The sequence below is a fragment of the Alligator sinensis genome, unplaced genomic scaffold, assembly GCF_000455745.1.
Source record: "Alligator sinensis unplaced genomic scaffold, ASM45574v1 scaffold225_1, whole genome shotgun sequence".
NCBI classification, from domain to species: domain Eukaryota; kingdom Metazoa; phylum Chordata; order Crocodylia; family Alligatoridae; genus Alligator; species Alligator sinensis.
In genome coordinates, this window is record NW_005842180.1 from 1,264,113 (window position 1) to 1,283,066 (window position 18,954).

The 18,954-nt window shown below is 44.0% G+C and overlaps 1 protein-coding gene across 2 annotated transcripts in view; it reads left to right on the forward strand.

Moving 5' to 3' along the window:
- The window catches only part of YTHDC2 (YTH domain containing 2), a 60,626-nt gene extending 54,217 nt beyond the window's left edge, over positions 1-6,409 (forward strand). For both annotated transcript variants that reach the window (XM_025207072.1, XM_025207071.1), the window contains exons 29-30: positions 2,135-2,238; positions 2,657-6,409. In XM_025207072.1, coding sequence (XP_025062857.1) covers positions 2,135-2,215 — 81 coding nt within the window. In that variant the 3' untranslated portion in view covers positions 2,216-2,238; positions 2,657-6,409. The remainder of the gene's footprint in view (positions 1-2,134; positions 2,239-2,656) is intronic.
- Positions 6,410-18,954: the final 12,545 nt, after the last annotated feature.

Consider the following 18,954-nt stretch of genomic DNA (forward strand, 5'->3'; position numbering starts at 1 on the left):
CCTCACCAATTCCCTTCTGTGCCCCCGTGATGAACTTATAGCCAGCCACAAGATTGCCTCTCAACCTTCTCTTGCAGAGGCTGAAGAGGTCCAGGTGCCCCAGTCTCTCCTCATAGGGCTTGGCCTGCAAGGCCTTAACCATATGTGTGGCCCTTCTCTGGACCCTCTCCAGGTTATCCATATCCCTCTTGAAGTGTGGCGCCCAAAATTGAACGCAGTATTCCAACTGCGGTCTCACCAGCTCCCGATAGAGGGGAAGTATCACCTCCTTGGTTCTGTTTGTCATGCATCTGCTGACGCATGATAAAGTGCCATTAGCTTTTCTGATGACTTTGTCACACTGACGACTCATGTTCATCTTGGAGTCCACTAGGACTCCAAGATCCCTTTCTGCTTCCGTGCCTCCAAGCAGGTCATTTCCTAGGCAGTAGGTATGCTGGACATTTTTCCTCCCTAGGTGCAGCACTTTGCATTTCTCCTTGTTGAATTGCATTCTGTTGTTTTCCGCCCATATGTCCAACCTGTCCAGGTCTGCTTGTAGTTAATTGTACATGTCCATTTTGACCAGGGGTGGGCAAAGTCCAGCCTTCCCTGTGCCCTCTCTAGACTCGGCCTGGCAGAGTGAACCAGAGTGGACCAGCCCTGGACCAGGTGTAACCCACGTGCGCAGCCCTGACCACCTGCCCATGCTGAGCAGTGGTAGCCAGGCATAAGCTGCTGCTCCTTCCCCTCACTGCTGCTGGGCCTTTTTTGCCGTAGCTGCCTAGAGCCCATGCCCATGTCTGGGCTTCCCTGCAGCTTCTCTCCGCTGCTGTCACTGCTGCCTCTGGGCCACACAGCGGGGAAAGGGTGGCAGTGCAGAGGAGCCTCAGGGCTGCAGCAAGAAGGGTCCGGCAGCTGCTAGGGAGAGGAGCTGCTTTTCCCCCCACACGAGCAGCAGCTTCTGTCCAGCCACCGCCACTGCTGCTTAGCATGGGCGAGTGAATCTGGAGCAGGCACAGGGTGGGCTGAGGTTGGGGCTGTTTGTATGGGTTCCAGCTGATTTCTGCTGGCGGCACAAGTCTGGAGCGGGTGTGGAGTGAGCCGGGGTCAGGGCTGGGGCTGTGTGCTGGTGGTGGTAGTGGTGGGGTAGGAGCACACAGGCTCCAGGCTGTTGAGTGAGGGGTTACTGACTATTGTTTAACTGTGCAATCAATGCTGGGGCCTTGGTAGTACATTAGGGTGTCTTCTGCTTCCTTCTTGGGTTGACACTGTTGATTTTATTTTTTAATTGGTGCTTTGGGGCTGTGTTGTGCAAGAGGAGGATGTTCTTGCGGACCCACTTTGGCCAAATATCTATTATAGGGATGCTTCTAGGATTTTACTGTAATTTGCTTTGCTTTTCCTTTACCTTTGTGAACAATGTGGAGGAGATTCTCGTCAGAAATGGCTTGCTTAGTTTTAATCCAGGTACAGAGTCCCATAAAATTCAAATAGACTTTGTTTCATTTTAGAGCAATACAACAGATTCACACATATCCATAACAGTCTTAGTTACTTGGAAATCAACTTGCTTTTCACAACATATAAATGCTTCCAAATATACATAACTGATCCAGACATGCTCAAAAATATATCAGCAAGGGTAGTCACTCTGAACTTTAAACTTTTAGTTTTTGCTATAACCTTAGAAAGGTGGTACCCTGAGAGATTTGTAAGATAGGGTTGGTGATAGGAAGGGGAATGGAGAAACACAGAGACTCTCGCCTGGATGGGAAGAAATTGTATAATGTCCGTGAAATAAAGGGGAGCAGAAGGGCAGCACACAGGGAGCTAGATAGACAGAACGGAAGAATTCATGGAATCCTGGGTATTTGCAATGTGCTAGACCTACACAGAGTGTGTTTCCTGTATGTTATGAAAATTCAATCTTTTTATTCTTCGAAAAGCCTTTTGTTAAAGGGGGAATGTAGTATATGTTGTAATACCCAAAGGTATCTCTTCAAACAGAACAAAAACCAAACTGCTAATTTTTTTGTAGCTCAGCCACTAGTGTGTTATGGCTTCTTTGTGTTATTAGTAGTCTTGTAACATGTCTAAACGCAGCAGCAAAAATATGAATTTGCTATTTAAGATTGCTGTTGTTTTTCTTCAGGAACTGGAACCACAGGTTGGAGAACAGTTGCTACAGCTTTGGGATCATATTCCTGTGGTTGGAAAAAACACAACTGATTGATGATACACAGAAATACACTTGAGGTATATTGTAAGACAGGGGCTTTCAACCTTTTTTAATAAGTGCAGTATGAAGGAGGTGTCTGTCCAGCTGGGCAGTGCCTGTGTGGCCTGCAGCGGCATGCCACTACCCTTGCCCCGCTCTGGCCCTGCTCCTGGGAGGTGGTGGCGCGGGGTTGTGGGTGGTTGCAGCCTTCCCAAGTACCCCCAAGGATAGCCCAGGGGTATCCCCAGTTGACAACCCCTGTTTTAGGATAATTATGGTGTGTTTTTTTTTTTTTTGAAGGAGACCGTTGTGAATTTTCATTATTCCTTGCATTATATGTTTTCACCGTATTTTTTCTTATGAAGAATTGTAAATATTTTTATGGGGGGAGGTTGAATAATTTTGTCAGAGAAAATATAAGTTTGTTTTTAAAAAGTTTTTTTTTTTTTTTTACAGCTATGGCTGCTAAGAACATCTGTTTAATAAGCACTGAGCCCTGCAGTGCATCTGCAAAAAAATAAATAAAAAGAAGGGGAGAAGTGTCGTAAGGCAACAGGCTCTTGGAATTACACCATTCCTTGATCATTAGCACTGAAACCCCCCCCCTCTCCCCCCGCCAGGAGGGTACCTTTTTAATTTTATTAAGAACTTATAGTAGCAAACATCAGAACAGTACTTACTAGTATGTTCTTGACAGAATGAAAATGATGTGTATTTTATAGTGTGACATATATGGCTTGTCTACACTGTTTCAGTACTGCTCCTGGGCATGAATGTTCAGTTGAGCAAGTGTGTCCACTCCCTGCACAGTACCTCCCAAACTGAAATATTATAGCCACCTTAATGCCGTGCTGAGTGCGTATCTTTTGAGAGAACTGTGTGGAGAGCTTATTGGCAGGCACCAGCACTACTTAGGAGGCTATGTTTACTTCTTTTTCAGGTGACTGTGTTAATGGAATGGCCATGGGGTGCCTCCTGCTAGTGCTCCCTTGTCTGGTACTGTTGTGGTGTGAACATGCCCTTAGTGTACAGTTTATTTTTGAGCATGTAGTTTTAAAGCTTCAAAATTAAATTTAAAACAATGGAGAAGACTGAAATTGCTGGTGAGTTTTAAATAGCATGGTAGGGAGTTACATATATCCTTTCAGTTCAGAACAACACAAAATTTTTAGAGCAATTATTGTTACATTAATCTTGCAACTTTTATTATTTAGACATTTTGAGAATATAGATTTCCAGTTATAGGTGAAGATTTCTTGTAGTAGCCATCAAGCATCTAAATGTTGTGGTAGAGTAGGCTATGTCCAGACAAATGACTTGGCAGAATGTACTCCTTGCAACTGATTTTTAAAAATTGAATGCTCTTATATTTATAGCATGAATGGAAAGTGTGTAGGCTTTTCTTTGTCTGAATGCTAGTTCAGAGGGTGTTTCTAAATCCCCATTATCCTTTTAAGTGAGGGTCACACTTTTTGTCCACAGACCTGTAACTGCCTCTTCAATGGATATTTCCATCATTAGTAAACAAAATAGTCTCTTTAAAGGTGCTGCCAAAGGGCAGTCTGCCAGGTCATGTAGCACTGGGCATTAAAAAAGAAGTAACTCTAAACACTTTCAAAACAGTTACCAGCAGCATTTTCTTTACCTTTACTGTTATCTTTATTTTCCTCTGTGTCTCCACAAAATTTATACGCTTAATGGCTACTATAAGAAGTCTTCATCTATAACTGGAAATCTCCATCCTTGTCTTTTAATTTATTTTCTGTTTTCTCCTCTTGGGCATGTATTACTGCTGATATTCTGCTATTTTGGTCTTGTCTACTTGGGAAAAATACTGTGCTGTAAGTTACGATGTGTATTTACTGTGTATTAGCTATTCCACCCTGATCCTAACTTTCTACTGGGACACTTTTATGCTTGCAGGCTATATCTGTATTACTCAATTATGTTGCTAGGTACTGTTACACTGAGAGATGCAATATTCACTTTGTACATGCTACCTTCCAAACTGGTAGCAGTTTAGCTAGCTGCCTTTAATGTACTGCTGTATATGTATTAATAAGCCCTCAGTGAAGGAGAATTTATTGGCATAAGCACGGTGCTATGATTAAGGCAGCTACAGTAGTTTCAGGAGATAGCAAAAACAATGCTTCTCTGTATGGGGCAGTTTCGGTGCCATAATTGAGCAATATCATCATACCCTCAAAGAGCCACTGTATGGAAAGTGACCTTGATCTTAATCCATACTAAATACCAAGATGTTCATGTAGAGTTAAGGTTGATTCATACCCTATCTTACTGTACAGTTGCTTCCCTGGGTAGACAAGCTCCCTCTTTCCTTGAGGGTAATTGCATTCTACCAAAAACTTTGGGTTCCAGAAAGTGGTGCGTTTTGAAGACCTAATTTTACTAATTCCTCTCTCCTAACTTGTGCACTTCCTTTTGTACCGTAGTACATGAAGAGCTCCCTATTATATTACATGACTTTTAAGATGTGCATGAAATCCCTTTAGAAATTTGAACAAGGTAAAGGGTTTGCAGTTCAGAGGAAACTTTTGTTACTGAACTGATAGTGCATGTTTCCTTTCAAAACTAATGAACTTAGGAAAGTTAAGGAATGATTTGCAACCTAAACTCTTGAAAGGACTGCACATCTATGCTTGCTCACTCAGAAGAGGAAAAATCATGAGTGGCCTTAAAAGAAAAAGGAGGAGAAATATTGAAAGAGAATCCATCTGTTTTCTCCAGGAAAAGTATTTTATATTGATGCAGTGCATCAACTAAGATATTCAGAATGTCCACTGATTTTTTTTTTCTTTCCCCTGCATACCCTCTTATTCCTTAAGTTTCATGTCTTTGTCACATATTGATGTGAAATTATTTGCAATTAAGGTTTTGCTGCACATCATTGTAGTTATGTGTTTCCCCTGTTAAATTTTATTAGCAGTAACCTTAGATCCAGATTTCGTGTTGATCTGTTCTGTGTTTTTGGAGTTAGAAATAAGGAATTGCAGGAATAAAGTTTTTTTTTCAGTTTTAGCTTTGTGATGTCTTGCAATTATTACTTTCTGTATATAGAGTAGATAAATTTAGTGAAAATATAATTTTGACCAAATTCGTTATTAATACTAGGAATATACATTTAAAAATGCAATATGTTATACAGAAATTAAACTGATTTAACAAATTCTTCTTAGTTTGAATAACAAAGTTTGGAGAGGTTACGAGTTAATTCTGACCTGAGATGTTATAAAAGCACAGTTTAAACTACTAAGCTTCTCTCATTCATAATGTTTTCATGGGGCCTGCGCTTCCTCCAGTTCTTTTCACTTTATGGAACAATCAAACAAATGGATTACAAAGTAAGTTTCTCAGGATTTTGGACATTAGGATAAGTTTTATTTGGTCTTTTTTTATCATGCCACATCTGTTAGTCCTGACAAACTACTATAATTCTGCACTGGTGGAGGGACTCAATTTTTTAGAGGAATTCTGATTAAAGTAGACAAATTCAGTGAGCCAGAACACACCTGCTTTGTTTTCTCTCTTCATTTTTTTCTTTTTTTTTTTTCTTGGAAGTAGCATGATTTTTTTTTCCTATTGCATGTTTAGAACTGCCACTGCTGGTGTCTTGGAGTAAAAGCTGAACTCCAGCTTCATGAAAGACAAAATTAAAAATGAGTAATGGCTTGAGAACAAAATGTTGGGTTATGAGTTAGGCTAGGTCACTATGGGTTTAGAAAGGTCCCAAGGAACTTAATGGGCTACTGAAGTAGCTGTTAATTGAGGATTCATAAAATTAATTCATGCAATTCCAAGGTCAGTGTCACAGTCTATCCATAACAAGAAATGCTTCCTAGTCTTTGATACGGCCACATTCATAGGATATAAAATAATAAAATCTCATAGAGTTAGAGAATTGTTACTGTTCATCCTTTGGGATTTTTGGCGCACAGCTACAATAACTGGTGTCTGTAGCAGTGTTTAATATCTCTTCAGCAATAGCAGTACGACTTGACCCAGGAACAGACTGCCGGTAATGTCTTCTAGTAGATTCAAAAACCTTCAGTTTTTACCTTTGAAGAATTTAAGTTACTGGGAGAGTATTTTGAACTAAGGAACACTGACCATTGTGATGTGTGGTGTTCTTGTTTTCCCATGTATAAGTCACTTGCAGATATTTGTGTATCTCTAAATAAGAATAAAGGAACAGGTTTTATTAAGCTTGTGTCTATTGTGAATCTCTTTTTTTTCCTTTTTCTTTTCTGTAACCATTTTCTGAGGTCAGAACTCCTCAGCAGTTTTGTAACATAACCATACTGTATTTACTCGCATATCACATACACCTTTTCCTCCCAGATCAGATCTCCACAATCCAGTATCTTAAATGGGAAAGCTGATTTCCACCCCCTGGAATAGAAGCAGGGTAGAATAGAGCAAATGGATTCTGTGCATCATGGCCCCAAGATGGCTGCCACTTCTCCCTGGAGCTGCGAAGAGCAAGTTCAGAGTCCAGTGTTAACCTTTCCACAACTGCTGGTGAGGCAGTAGCTTTTGGCTAAAGTGTCACTGAGCTGGCTGAAGGTGAGTGAGCAGCTCTGTACTCTGTGGTATCTTGGTGAGGCTCGTGGTGTGGAAACAACAATATTATTTACACAAACTTTTAAAGAAATAGCAGTCTTGCTATTGCTCTTGCAAGGGTCTGGGGCCTAGCTTTGTTGCTGTCTTGCCACATCAGGAAGTCCCTGCTTCCTCATCCAGACTGTCTGCTGGGATGCCACACTTCTCAGACAGTCAGTGTTTCCAGGAGGACTTACTCTGTCATACAGTTGACCATGACTCTGGAAAAACTCTTCTTTTTTTCCCCCCCCTAAATTCTGCCTTCTGAAAACAAGGCATATATTTTATTCAAAGGTGCATGATGTGCAAGAAGTTATGGTATTTGAAGGTGTTACATTGCAAGATAATGATTTTTAAGAAATGACCACAAAGAACTTTTGGATGAGTTTAGACTAATTGCCTGCATTTTAGCCTTGCATTCTGTTGGGTTTCCTTTTTAACCCTCATTTTAACATCAAGAGTCTGTCAACATCTAGGAGCAGTTCACAGTGTTGAACCTGGGCCTTCTGTCTGTATCCCTTAACTCCTGCCCCCCACACATGTAGTCTTACCGAGAATTATACATGTGCATCCACTGAAGTTACTCTTAGTTTCATCCACTGGGAAATACACTGATGTGTTAGCATGGACAAATGCATTTCCAAAGTAACGGAATCTGTGCAAACAGTTGTCTTCCTATTGTCCCATTATGTCCCCCTTGTGTAACCAGGGTGCAAACAGACATCGTCCTCATGCCACCATAAAATCTTTTCTGGCAGCACAAGTTGCAAGTGAACAGGCATCCCCACCCTTTGTCTTGCGTCAGTTGTCCAAAAATGTTTGCCCAACCAAACCTAGTCACAGTTTTTGATGCCTTATAGGGGAGGAAGTTTGTTTGCTTATTGCATGTCCTGGGAATCCCCCTGCAGAGGAAATGTACCGTATTTCCTTAAATCCAGTCCTCATCCAACATGGGGTGGGGAGAACCCCTTGTCTTGGATTTGAGTGCTAGACCAGGCCAGGTGGCTGTTTTGGCTCTCATGCAGGGGAAGCCATGTGGTATGGGCAGGAACTCAGGGGAGATTGGATGGGGCAGGGCCCAGGGGGAGTGTGAGGGAGGAGTTGCACAGCCTCAGGGTGGGTGTGATAGGCAAAGGGCAGGGAAGATGGTGTATGAGGTGGGAGCATAGGGAGGATTATACAGCGGCAGAGGAGCTGGTATGGCTCTGGCTCTGGCCCTGACCCAGGCCCAAGGTCACAGCTGCAGCCATTGCCTGTCCTGGGATGGGGCTGGAGCTGAAGCTGCCACTGCTGAAGATGCCTGGCTGAGTCAGAGCTGGAGCAATATACATCTTCTGTAATCAAGATGGAATCAGAGAGGGGCCAAGCTGAGGTACTGTGGATTAGGGTACAAGGGGGTCGAGAGGAACGGGACTTGGTAGTGGGGGTCTACTATAGACAGCCACACCAGGATGATGAGCTAGACCTGGAATTCTCAGGGCAGCTCTCGGAAGCTGTACAATCAAGAGATACGGTTGTCATGGGTGACCTAAACTACCCTGACATCTGCTGGGAGGAGTAGTCAGCCAGAACTAATTGTTCACGTAGTTTCTTAACCTGCATACAGGACCTCCACCTAATGCAGGAGGTATACAGTCCCAGTAGGGGGAATGCCTTGTTGGACTTGGTGCTGGCTACGGGGGGATGACCTGGTGGGGGATCTGCACGTACAAGGCAACCTAGGGGATAGTGACCATCAATTGATTGAATTCACTATCAGGTGAGGGGTGGAAGAAGTAACCAGCAGGGCAGAAGTGCTAGACTTCAGAAAGGCTGACTTTAGGGTGCTTAGGAGATTAGTCAGTGGGGCATTAAAGCTCAAGAGCATGGACAAAATGGGAGTCCAGGAAAGGTGGTCGTTCCTCAGAGAAGCGATCCTTAGGCCACAGAAGGAGGCAATCCCACTGCGTAGAAAAGGGGAAAAAGGGGCCAAGAAACCCTCCTGGCTAAACAGGGAAATCCAGGAAAGCCTAAGGGCAAAAAAAGGGGCATACAGGCTGTGGAAGCAGAGGGTAGCTACCAAGGAGGAGTATACCTCCTTGGCTCACACTTGCAGGGAATCAGGAAGGCCAAAGCAGCACTACAGCTCAGGCTGGTGACAAAAATTAAGGGCAACAAAAAGTACTTCAGGTATATAGGAAGCAAAAAGAAGGCGTAGGGCAGCATAGGACCCCTACAGGTTAGACAAAGGAAGTTGGTAACAGGAGGGACAAAGCAGAGCTCTTCGATGAGTTTTTTGCCTCTGTATTCTTGAACTTGGACCTAGACAAATCTCTCAAATGCATTACTGACAGAAGCAGGAGAAACACCAGACCACCAACTGTCAGCACTGACCTAGTATAGAGACACTTGGAGGGACTGAATGTGTTTAAATCAGCGGGACCAGATGAGCTCCATCCAAGGATGCTGAAAGAATTAGCCAGTGTCATAACAGAGCTACTGGCATGGCTGCTAGAGTGCTCATGGTGCTCAGGTAAGGTCCCAGAGGACTGGAAAAGGGCCAATATGGTCCCTATTTTCAAGAAGGGGAGGAAGGAAGATCTGGGTAACTATAGACTAGTTAATCTCGCCTCCTCTATCCTTGGGAAAACCCTTGAAAAAATTATCAAGGATCACATTTGTAAGAGTCCAGCAGGTAATATAATGCTCAAGGGCAACCAGCATGGGTTCATAGCAGGTAGATCCTGTCTAACCTTGTTTCTTTCTATGACCAGGTCATTAAAAGCTTAGATGCAGGAGTCGAGGTAGATGTCATCTACTTGGACTTTAAGAAGGCCTTTGGCGTGGTATCCCCACCTATTCTTATAAACAAATGGAATAGCTGTGCCATAGACTATTACACAGTCATGTGGTTGGCAAATTGGCTTAAGGGTCATACCCAGAGAGTGGTGGTGGATGGGTTGGTATTGACCTCAAAAGAGGTGGGCAGTGGGGTCTCCCAGGGCTCGGTCCTTGGGCCACTGCTGTTCAATATCTTCAGCAGCGACCTGGATGAGGGTGTGGAAAGCACTCTGTCCAAATTCACAGACGACACCAAACTATGGGGTGAAGCAAACGCGCTGGTGGGAAGAAACCGAATCCAGGCGGACCTGGACAGGTTAGAGAAGTGGGCAGAGAACAATAGGATGCAGTTCAACAAGGACAAGTGCAAGGTGCTGCACCTAGGGAGAGGGAATCACCAGCACAGCTATAGGTTGGGGGATGACCTCAGCAGCACAGTGGCAGAAAGAGATCTCAGAGTTGTTGTCGACTCTTAAGATGAATATGAGTCGTCAATGTGGCGAAGTAATTAGCAGTGCTAACTGCACTTTATCATGCATTAGTAGGTGCATCACGAACAGGTCCAGGGAGGTGATGCTCCCCCTCTATGCAGCACTGGTCAGGCCGCACCTAGAGTACTGCGTCCAATTCTGGGTGCTGCAGTTCAAGAAGGACGTGGATGACCTTGAGAGGGTCCAGAAGAGGGCCACTCATATGGCGAGAGTCCTGCTGGGAAGGCCTGATGAAGAAAGGCTAAGGGACTGGATCTTTTCAGCCTCGGTAAGAGGAGGCTGAGGAGGGATCCGGTGGCAGTATACAAACTCACCCGGTGGGGGGAAGCAGGGAATAGGAGATGCTCTGTTTACCAGAGCACCCCTTGCAATAACCAGAAACAGTGGCCACAAACTGATAGCGAGTAGATTTAGTTTGGACATCAGAAAGAACTTCTTCACAGTTGGGGTCGCCAGAATCTGGAACAGGCTTCCAAGGAAGGTGGTGCTCTCCCCTACCTTGGGGGTCTTCAAGAGGAGACTAAAGAAGCACCTGGCTGGGGTCAAATGCCCCCAGCACTTTTTCTTGCCACTGGCAGGGGGTTGGACTCAATCCTTTGAGGTCCCTTCTGACCCTAACATCTCTGAATCTATGAAAGATTGCATAGCATATGATAAGAACTTCTTCCAGAATTTATCTCCAGGCTCCTGTGTCACCACCTCATGGAAATATCCTGCATGCCTGTTTCCGAGAGATGTATATGAGGCTGAGTCAGAAAGTGGCTGCAGTAGGTGGGGCACTCCTGTCTGCATTTAGTTTATTTCCAATGTTGTTCCAGGACTTTCAAACTCAGCTGTAGGCTTGGTTGACTTCTTGTTCCCCTCATGGAGAAATACAGGATTAAATAGTGCCCAAAGCTGACTTATAGTGCTTGAGCAAATAAGACGGTGTATAGCGACTGTGTGAGTGCTTTCCTGATCATCTGGAGGAACTAAAAAACAGTTTAATATTGAATAAAACAGCTTGTCACCCCAATTTTCTCTCTTGCCCAGTTCTATCTGTTATGCACTGTAGTTTTGAGAAAATTGAGAAAAGTGATAGAGGGGTGCCTTGAGTCAAAAAATAGAGAAGTGCTGCTTCAGGTCATACAGAAAGCTCTTTGTGCTTTGCCCTTTCTTCATTATTTTTGGTGGGACTTCCTGTAATTCTTTATCCTGCTACCTTGTCTTGTCTTCTCTTTGGTTCTGTATGTCCCTTACTTTTTCCCAAGCAGAGGCTATATATGCATCTCTCTCTACTATGTCCCCCTCTTCACAAGGAGTCCTCTTTTCTCCCCTCTACCAATTTGTGAGGAACTAATAAGCAAGCAGTTATTTTATTTACCCTTTGCCCACCATTCTCCAATTATGTCTTTTTTTCTGCCTGGAACATGAGTCATTCAGGCTATCAACATATTAAACTTTCTGAAAGGATAACCAAAGCCAAGATGTGGGTGTTGTCATGCTAGAAGGTATTAATGGATTCCATCAGCCTTGTGTTTGATCTCTAGACAATTACAGAATTACCAGAAGTGCTAAACAGATGGCAGTTTCCTACAATATTCTACTTTAAAATGTCTTTTCCTGAATCAATCCAGTTCTGGCCAGTGATGCCTAGAATGTTCCTCAAATTTTTGGAATTGATTAGAAAGAGTGTTCAAAAGTTAGTGTTTCTTGCATAGATATGTATTAGCATGAATGTGCATAGCCTTTGTGAACTCAACCAATTAAATATTGTAGATGACTACTTCCATAGCTACACAAGATCAGTTATAATTTTTAAGAGCTATGCACCCTTATGCTGGAGAAAAAAATTAACCACATTATTATGGGGATTCAGAAAACATATATTTAGGTTATTCCACGTTAGGCAAATGTGCAGTATCTTCTAGCTCCTTAATGTGTCTGGTATTGGCTACTGTAAAAAATAAATCATTGGATCTGCTCTGGTATGGCAGGTTCTGTGTTTGATGTTAAATTGATGGTGTGGATTGGTTTGCTCTTTGTTTTTGCAATGAACAAATGGGTGTCTGAAGTTCAGCTCTAAGCTGTTGGAACAGTAAGTTTTTGGATCCAGAGTTACATCCAGAGTTTCTAGAACAATATCTAGAATGTATTGGTATATCTGTTTTTGATCAATTGGAGATCTACCGAACAACATCAATGTTCTATCCTGCTCCAGTCTTCTTTAACTCTGTATCTTTTGTCTCCTTAGCTGCTCTGTTTCTACCTTGTCTGGTAACAATGGTATTGGATGATATGAAGGGATCTACTCTCAGTTTTGGTACATTGTTGGTATTAATTGCACCCCAAATGGTCAGCACTTGACACACAGGCGGAGGTCCTTGGTTATGAAAAATGTATCTTATTGCCCCACTCTTTTGGAAGTATAGCAGTTGGGATGAAAAAAGTTGGCAGGCTGATAAGTAGGTTCATTTCTCAGCTGGTATGTCTTGTGTAGAATTACTGTTTTTATACATTTGCAGGGTTACATGATGCAAAATAAGAGTCCTGGAAACTTTTTGACAGGGCCCAGTCTTGGGGTTCTATTTGAGAAAGCCCTGTTGACTGTGATGGAGCTGCTTACAGGAATTGGGGTGTAGGATCAGACCCTCCAATTCTGTACCATGTTTCTGCATTTGGCATCTACTGGGGATTATTAGTGAAGCACAGCAGCAATCAAATGGTATTATGTAGCAAAACAAACAGCTCTCATCTTGGATTATCCCAAACCCTGGCAGAAAAAGTGAAAGGTAAAAAATCTTTTTTTTTTGGCTGATGTGGCCAATAATATCACTGATAAATGCCCCGTGCATGCGCGCAACCACAGCACAGCATGTAGGTGGCCAGGAGTACAACCTGGCAGCGTGGAGAATAGTTGGGTCCAGCTGGTAAGTCTGTTGTGAGGAAAGGAGGGCGGGGGGGCAGATCAAGCCTCTGTGGTGAGGGAGGAAGTGGGGCTGCAGCTGGGGCAGGTGCTACACAGCAAGAGCAGGGCGTGGGATGGAGCCGTGAACAGCCCTTCTGGGGGGGCGCAGGGAATGTGTGGTGGCTCCTGCTGCTACGCACAACCCAGGAGGGCATAGGGGGTGTATGCTCCTGGATCTATGCTCAGGGTGAGGTCTCACGCAGGGGTAGGTGGTGACTCTGGAAGGAGGGCTGCAGCAAATTTTGGGGTGCCTGCAGCCCCCTCCCCCACAGCCACCCTCCCAGTGCTGCCGCCGCCCAGCCCCCTGCCAGGAAGAGCCTAGCCCTGGCTCCAGCCTTCAGTAACAGCCCACCTTTGCCCTGCACACAGATCTGGGGGCACACACTCCCATGCCCACCTGGGGTTTGTGTAGCAGTGGGAGCTGCTCCCCGCATCCTCCGGACAAGCTGCTCATGGCTCTGTCCTGTGCACTGCTCAGGTTGTGCATTGCCTGTCTCTGCCACAACCCCACTCCCTCCCTCACCACAGGGTTTCGATCTGCTCCCTCCCACAGTCCCTTTCCTTCCTCCTCCTCCTCCCCTCCTCCACAACAGACTTACCAGCCAGATGCTGCTCTCCAAGCTGCCGGGCTGCATATTGCCAATCAGATCAGTATCGGCTGATATGGTGCGTTAAAAATCGGCTGTTGGTATCAGCCCAAAAAATCTCTATTGGTGCACCCCTAGTAACTACATAGAGGAAATTCTGTTCACCACAGCATGGCAAAATTATGTAAGTGGCTGACACACGGGATATTTCTTTTTTAGAACCCAACACTTGAATGCAAATTCCATCTGGAATGTTTCCTATGGGTTTTTTTTAATTGATGCCAACAATAAGATTATTGATGTTATGGAATATAGCCTATAGTTTAGCAATAAACAAGTGAGCTTCATGTTACAAAAAACATCAAAACATATGCCATTCCTTGAAAGTAATATGTTCTAATGTAGTGTATCCAGTGATTCTGCCACACATTTCTTCAGTGAAATTAATTTGCTTTAAATCTAATATGTTAAATAGTAGACTGATTTTTTTTTTTTAAAGGATCAAAACAGTCTGGCCATTTTTGAGCCGAACTGAAAGAATTTGCTGTCAGTCAGTATACATTCATTTACAAATGTGTTCTGATTAGAAGTATTCTAGGAATCTCTATTGCTGACTTTTGCAGAGGTAAACAAATAGTTCAGGATAACTTTGAGCAAACTGATTTCTGTAACAATAAAAAGCTACTTTTTTCAAACATTTAAGTGCACTCTGGCAGTAGAGCCCGTAACAATTCAGTATTAATAGCTGAAATTACATAGCCATCCATCTGTTGCTGCAAAAGAGAGGGTGCTCGTTTCTTCTGAACCTGTATTACTTTATTATTTCAGCACAGTCATATAGCCACCCACATGCCTGTGGAATAATCTGCCTTTTAATATTCTGCTACACTTTTTATTGCAGGGTTTCCTTTAGTCTTTTCACAGCAGTCCCTGAAGCCACTTCAGAATTCCTTATAAAAGGGAAAAAGGTAGAAAAAGCTTCAAAATTGGAGTGGCTGTAGCTTCAACATTTGCTGTGTGCTTTAGGATATGGATAGATGTAACAATTGCAATGTTTCCAAGTGAAACATTTCATAAAAGAAGTGTTTCACCCTGCGGACATGCATACAGCCCCTGTGCTTTCCCTAGGTGGAATGTTTCAAAATGCTGCAGCCTCCTCTAGCACCAGCTACAGGGCTAGGAAATAGAGGGGATAGGGGAGCAGGGAGCAGAGAGGTAAGTGGGGGGTGGAGAAGGTAGGGGCTCCTAGGCCCTGTTGGCAGGACTTCTCAGAGGCATTTGAACTGCTTTAATTTTTATATCTGTCCACACGTTTAGCTACAGTTGCCTGGAACCCAGCGTCAAACAGGCTTTTTAACAAAGCCTCCATATTAGACTTCATGCTTCTAAAGTTTACCAAAGGGTATTTTTGTCAGCAATTAAGTGAAGCCTGCAGAGCAGCAGGCAACATCATCCTGAAGTCTGATCTCCAACCAGTGGGAGAGAGAGAAGGCTAGGGTAAAGTCTATCGGAAACTTGGGCCATAGTAAACTTACTTTTCTCCAGAGTGGTGATCTCAGGCATGTTCCACTGCTCCCAGGGAGTTGCCGTTTAAACCTGGAAGTATTGTAGTTGCCCCATGTGATGCTGCATGTAGGCTAATAAGCTCTAAAGGCAGACTGGTACACTCTTGCTTTAGTTAGTCTATAAGGTACAGATCTACCCTGGCTTCTGCTTGACTTCAGACTAACATGACTAACTACTGTAAATTCTCAGTGTCACACGTATGCTAATTAGCCCACTCAAGGACTGCATGGACACAGCTACACTACTTCTAGTTTAGGACATACCCTGTAGAGAATGGTGCACTATGCTTGAGGATGCAGCTCTTAAGCATGGTATATTTATCTTATAGACAGGACTTTAGTTTCTCTCTTCTTTCTGTCCTGAATGTATAGGTTTTTCAGCTCTGTTTAGGTTATTTAACCAGAAGGGAAGCATGCAATTGCTTTAGTTGTAATGAGAACCCTAATACATTTTCTACATAACTGCAAAACATCCGACCACTTTGCATTGATTGAACAGTAACTGTAAGTCTATATTCTCTACTGGATATAAATTCCATTCACGTTAATGTGAGTTATGTGCACATGTTGCTAGGGAGATTTGTATCTTAGTGCACCTAGATATAGGCACTTGTAAAAGCACCAGCTAACTACTTCTGTGTAGCAACAGTTGATGGCATTTCCTACAGGTACCAGAATGTGCATGTCTGCCTAGTTTGTGTGTCTTACTTTCCAGGTTTGTGTGGGGGAAATAAAGGTAGAATTCAAATGCTTTACATATCCAGCAGTGCTTACATTTAGGTGCAATTAGCTACAAATGGATACTCATGTAGAGTCTTTAAAGATTCTGAAAATTGTTTCCCCAAGTCTCATTTTTCCAAAGCAACTTTGGCTTAGATTCTAAACTGAACAGGATTTTGGTAGAAATTGTATGTCTAAATACTGGAGAGTGCTAAGTACCTGAGAATAGGACTTACATTTCTAAACTTTTAGTATTTTTTTCAGTTTCTTGTCATGTCCCAAGTAGCAGAGTGTGGGTCAAGAAGCTGACTTAAATACAGAGGGGACAGCAGCCATACTGGGGTGGGAGAAGTAGCAGACTGAGGCTGCTGGCATATGTTAAGGCAGCTGTGCAGTAGGGGAGCCTGAGGAATTTGGGGGATGAGGCATAATATTTTCCAGGCCCCACTCACACGATTGCTGGTTGCCAGGGCTGCCCAATGCTGAGCTTAATGATCAGCTGATCATCAGGATCAGGCAAAGGCAGCCCCTGTCTGGGGTACTGGGGTACTACTGCCCTGATTCTTGAGGTCAGGCAGGGGGCAGCTGTGGGTCCCAAACCAAGACTTGGGGCTGCCACTCCTCTGATCCCAAGAACAGGACTCCCCATGACCCACCTTGCTAGTTAGATATGGCTAGAGAGCTCTGTAAAATGACTAGAGAGAAATACAGTCAGGAATTGTCATTAGGAGAGCCTTGAGTTTCCCAGCTACAGATCAGAAAAATACTGTACTAATGGTAGGACCCAGCTATCCCAGCATGTTCTAGCTATAGATTTATTTGAGTCACTAAGCCAGCAAGAGCTGATGCTATCTGAGATATAGTTTTGATAAGTAGGGAAGATATTATAGGAGATCTGGTCACAGAAAATAACCTTGAACCTAACGATCATAAATCAATTCAGGTTAGAGTTAAAGAAATGATAAAATAGATCTATTGAAGACTGGCCTGGCACAAGGGTTATGGTAATTACATGGGCAGAGGTTTCTTAGGGCTCTACAGTGCCAGAGGTCTATGATTTGATTGCACCTGAAAGGGTGAATCCCTCAGAGCAGGGGTCAGCAACCCCTGGCATGCATGCTGAGCATGGCACGCAAGGCTATTTTGCTCGGCATGCCACCACCAGCTCCAGACTCTAAGCAGCCATGGAGCCCAGGCTGCTCCCAGCAGGTGGCTGGGAGGCTGCAAGGCTTGCTGACAGAAGACCCTGCTCCTTGGGCCGGTTCCAGCTGGGAGGCTGCAAACAGCTACTCCGGGCTCTGGCATGTCAGCACTCCAGCACCTTCGAAGGTAGACATTGTGTTTTTTTCAGCACTCCGGCCAAAAAATGTTGCCTACCCCTGCCTCAGAGTATTGGCCTGCGGCCTAGCCCCACCCTGAGGCCCACTACTGTTCATGAAGACAAACACCAAAGTAAGGGCTAATAAGCAAATCTGTATTATAAGTCAAAGGTATCAACAATCATAACAACATGAACTAATCAACAACTACTGAACATAACACTATATACACATATATACAGAGAGCAATACCGGCCTGTCACCAGCAGTGGCAGCCAAGGGGTTGCTGCCAGGTTCGTGTCGAACGGGATTTCCATCCTTTCCTCCACCAGTGAAATACTTGGAGACCTCTGAGGGGAAGGGGGATACTTTACTTGCCAAATGGGGGAAACGAAGGTAAGTATCTCTGGTGGAATTCAGGGGCATCTTGGTGGACTTGTCCTTGTCCCCACGCACACCGCTCGGCACCCGCACTCCCAATCCTCCCCCGCCTTACATACGGGCACTACTCACTCCTACCACATCCCAGCAGATCCAGCACAACACAAATCTCTCAGGCTCTCCACCATGACGTCCAACACATACAGACACCCAGGCGTACAGCCAGTCATGCACTGTCAGTCACATCTACCTGCATATACACAGTTCCCATCACCTCTCGACTTATGCACTCCCCACCACGTGCACGCATGCGCTCTGGCAACAGCCAAAACCTATTTTATGGTGGCCAACTCAGGCCATCTGTCAATCATGTCAGTGGTCCAATCACAACTCATTCCAATCAATCAGTAACATCACTTTTGTGGACCAACTGCATTAATTATTACCACATAAACTTATTAACGTAATTTTCCTGCTCTGTTGTTATATGACAAGGTTTCAACTGCTCATGCCTCACTTTCCTAAGTAGGTCATAGTATCATCAAGGTCAGAAGTTTAGATGTTCCAGAGACTTCTAATCTCTAGCCATCTTACGCATGCGTAATCACTATTATGACTAGGCCAGGACTCACACTGTTTACACTATAACTAAGATTTTCAATTTCAAAAAATAGATTTTTGATAAATTTGGGAAATGGCAAAGACAACTGGATAGGGGAGCTTAGGGATTTGAATTTAGAGAAGGCCTGTAGCACAGGCTTGGAATGTCTTTCAAAGGTCCAGAAATTATGCAGTCTTGCATCCCAAGGTCAGATGAAAAACTGGTAAGGGGGAGCTCAGACCTAACAGGAAAACTATTAAAAAGGATAGAGACAGACAGCCCTAGGGAGTGGGGAAAAAAAAAGACTTATCTTTAAAGGAAGATATTGTAGAAGTCAAGAAGTGTTTCATAGTAGTTAGGGGTCAGAAGGGACCTGAATAGATCATCTAGTCTAACCCCCCGCCACTGGTTGGAGCACATGCTGGGATCACACGACCCCAGACAGGTGTTCATCCAACCACTTTTTGAATTTACCCAAGGTAGGAGCGAGGACCACTTCCCTAGGAAGTTGGTTCCAGATCCTGGCTACCCTGACCGTGAAATAGTGTCTCCTAATCTCTAACCTGAACCTATTCTCCAGCAGCTTCTGGGCATTGTTCCTCCTCATCCCAGGTGTTGCTGGGGGGAATAGGACCCTTCCTATTTGTTGCTGATCTCCCCTAACGAGTTTGTAGGCAGCCACCAAATCCCCCCTCAGCCTCCG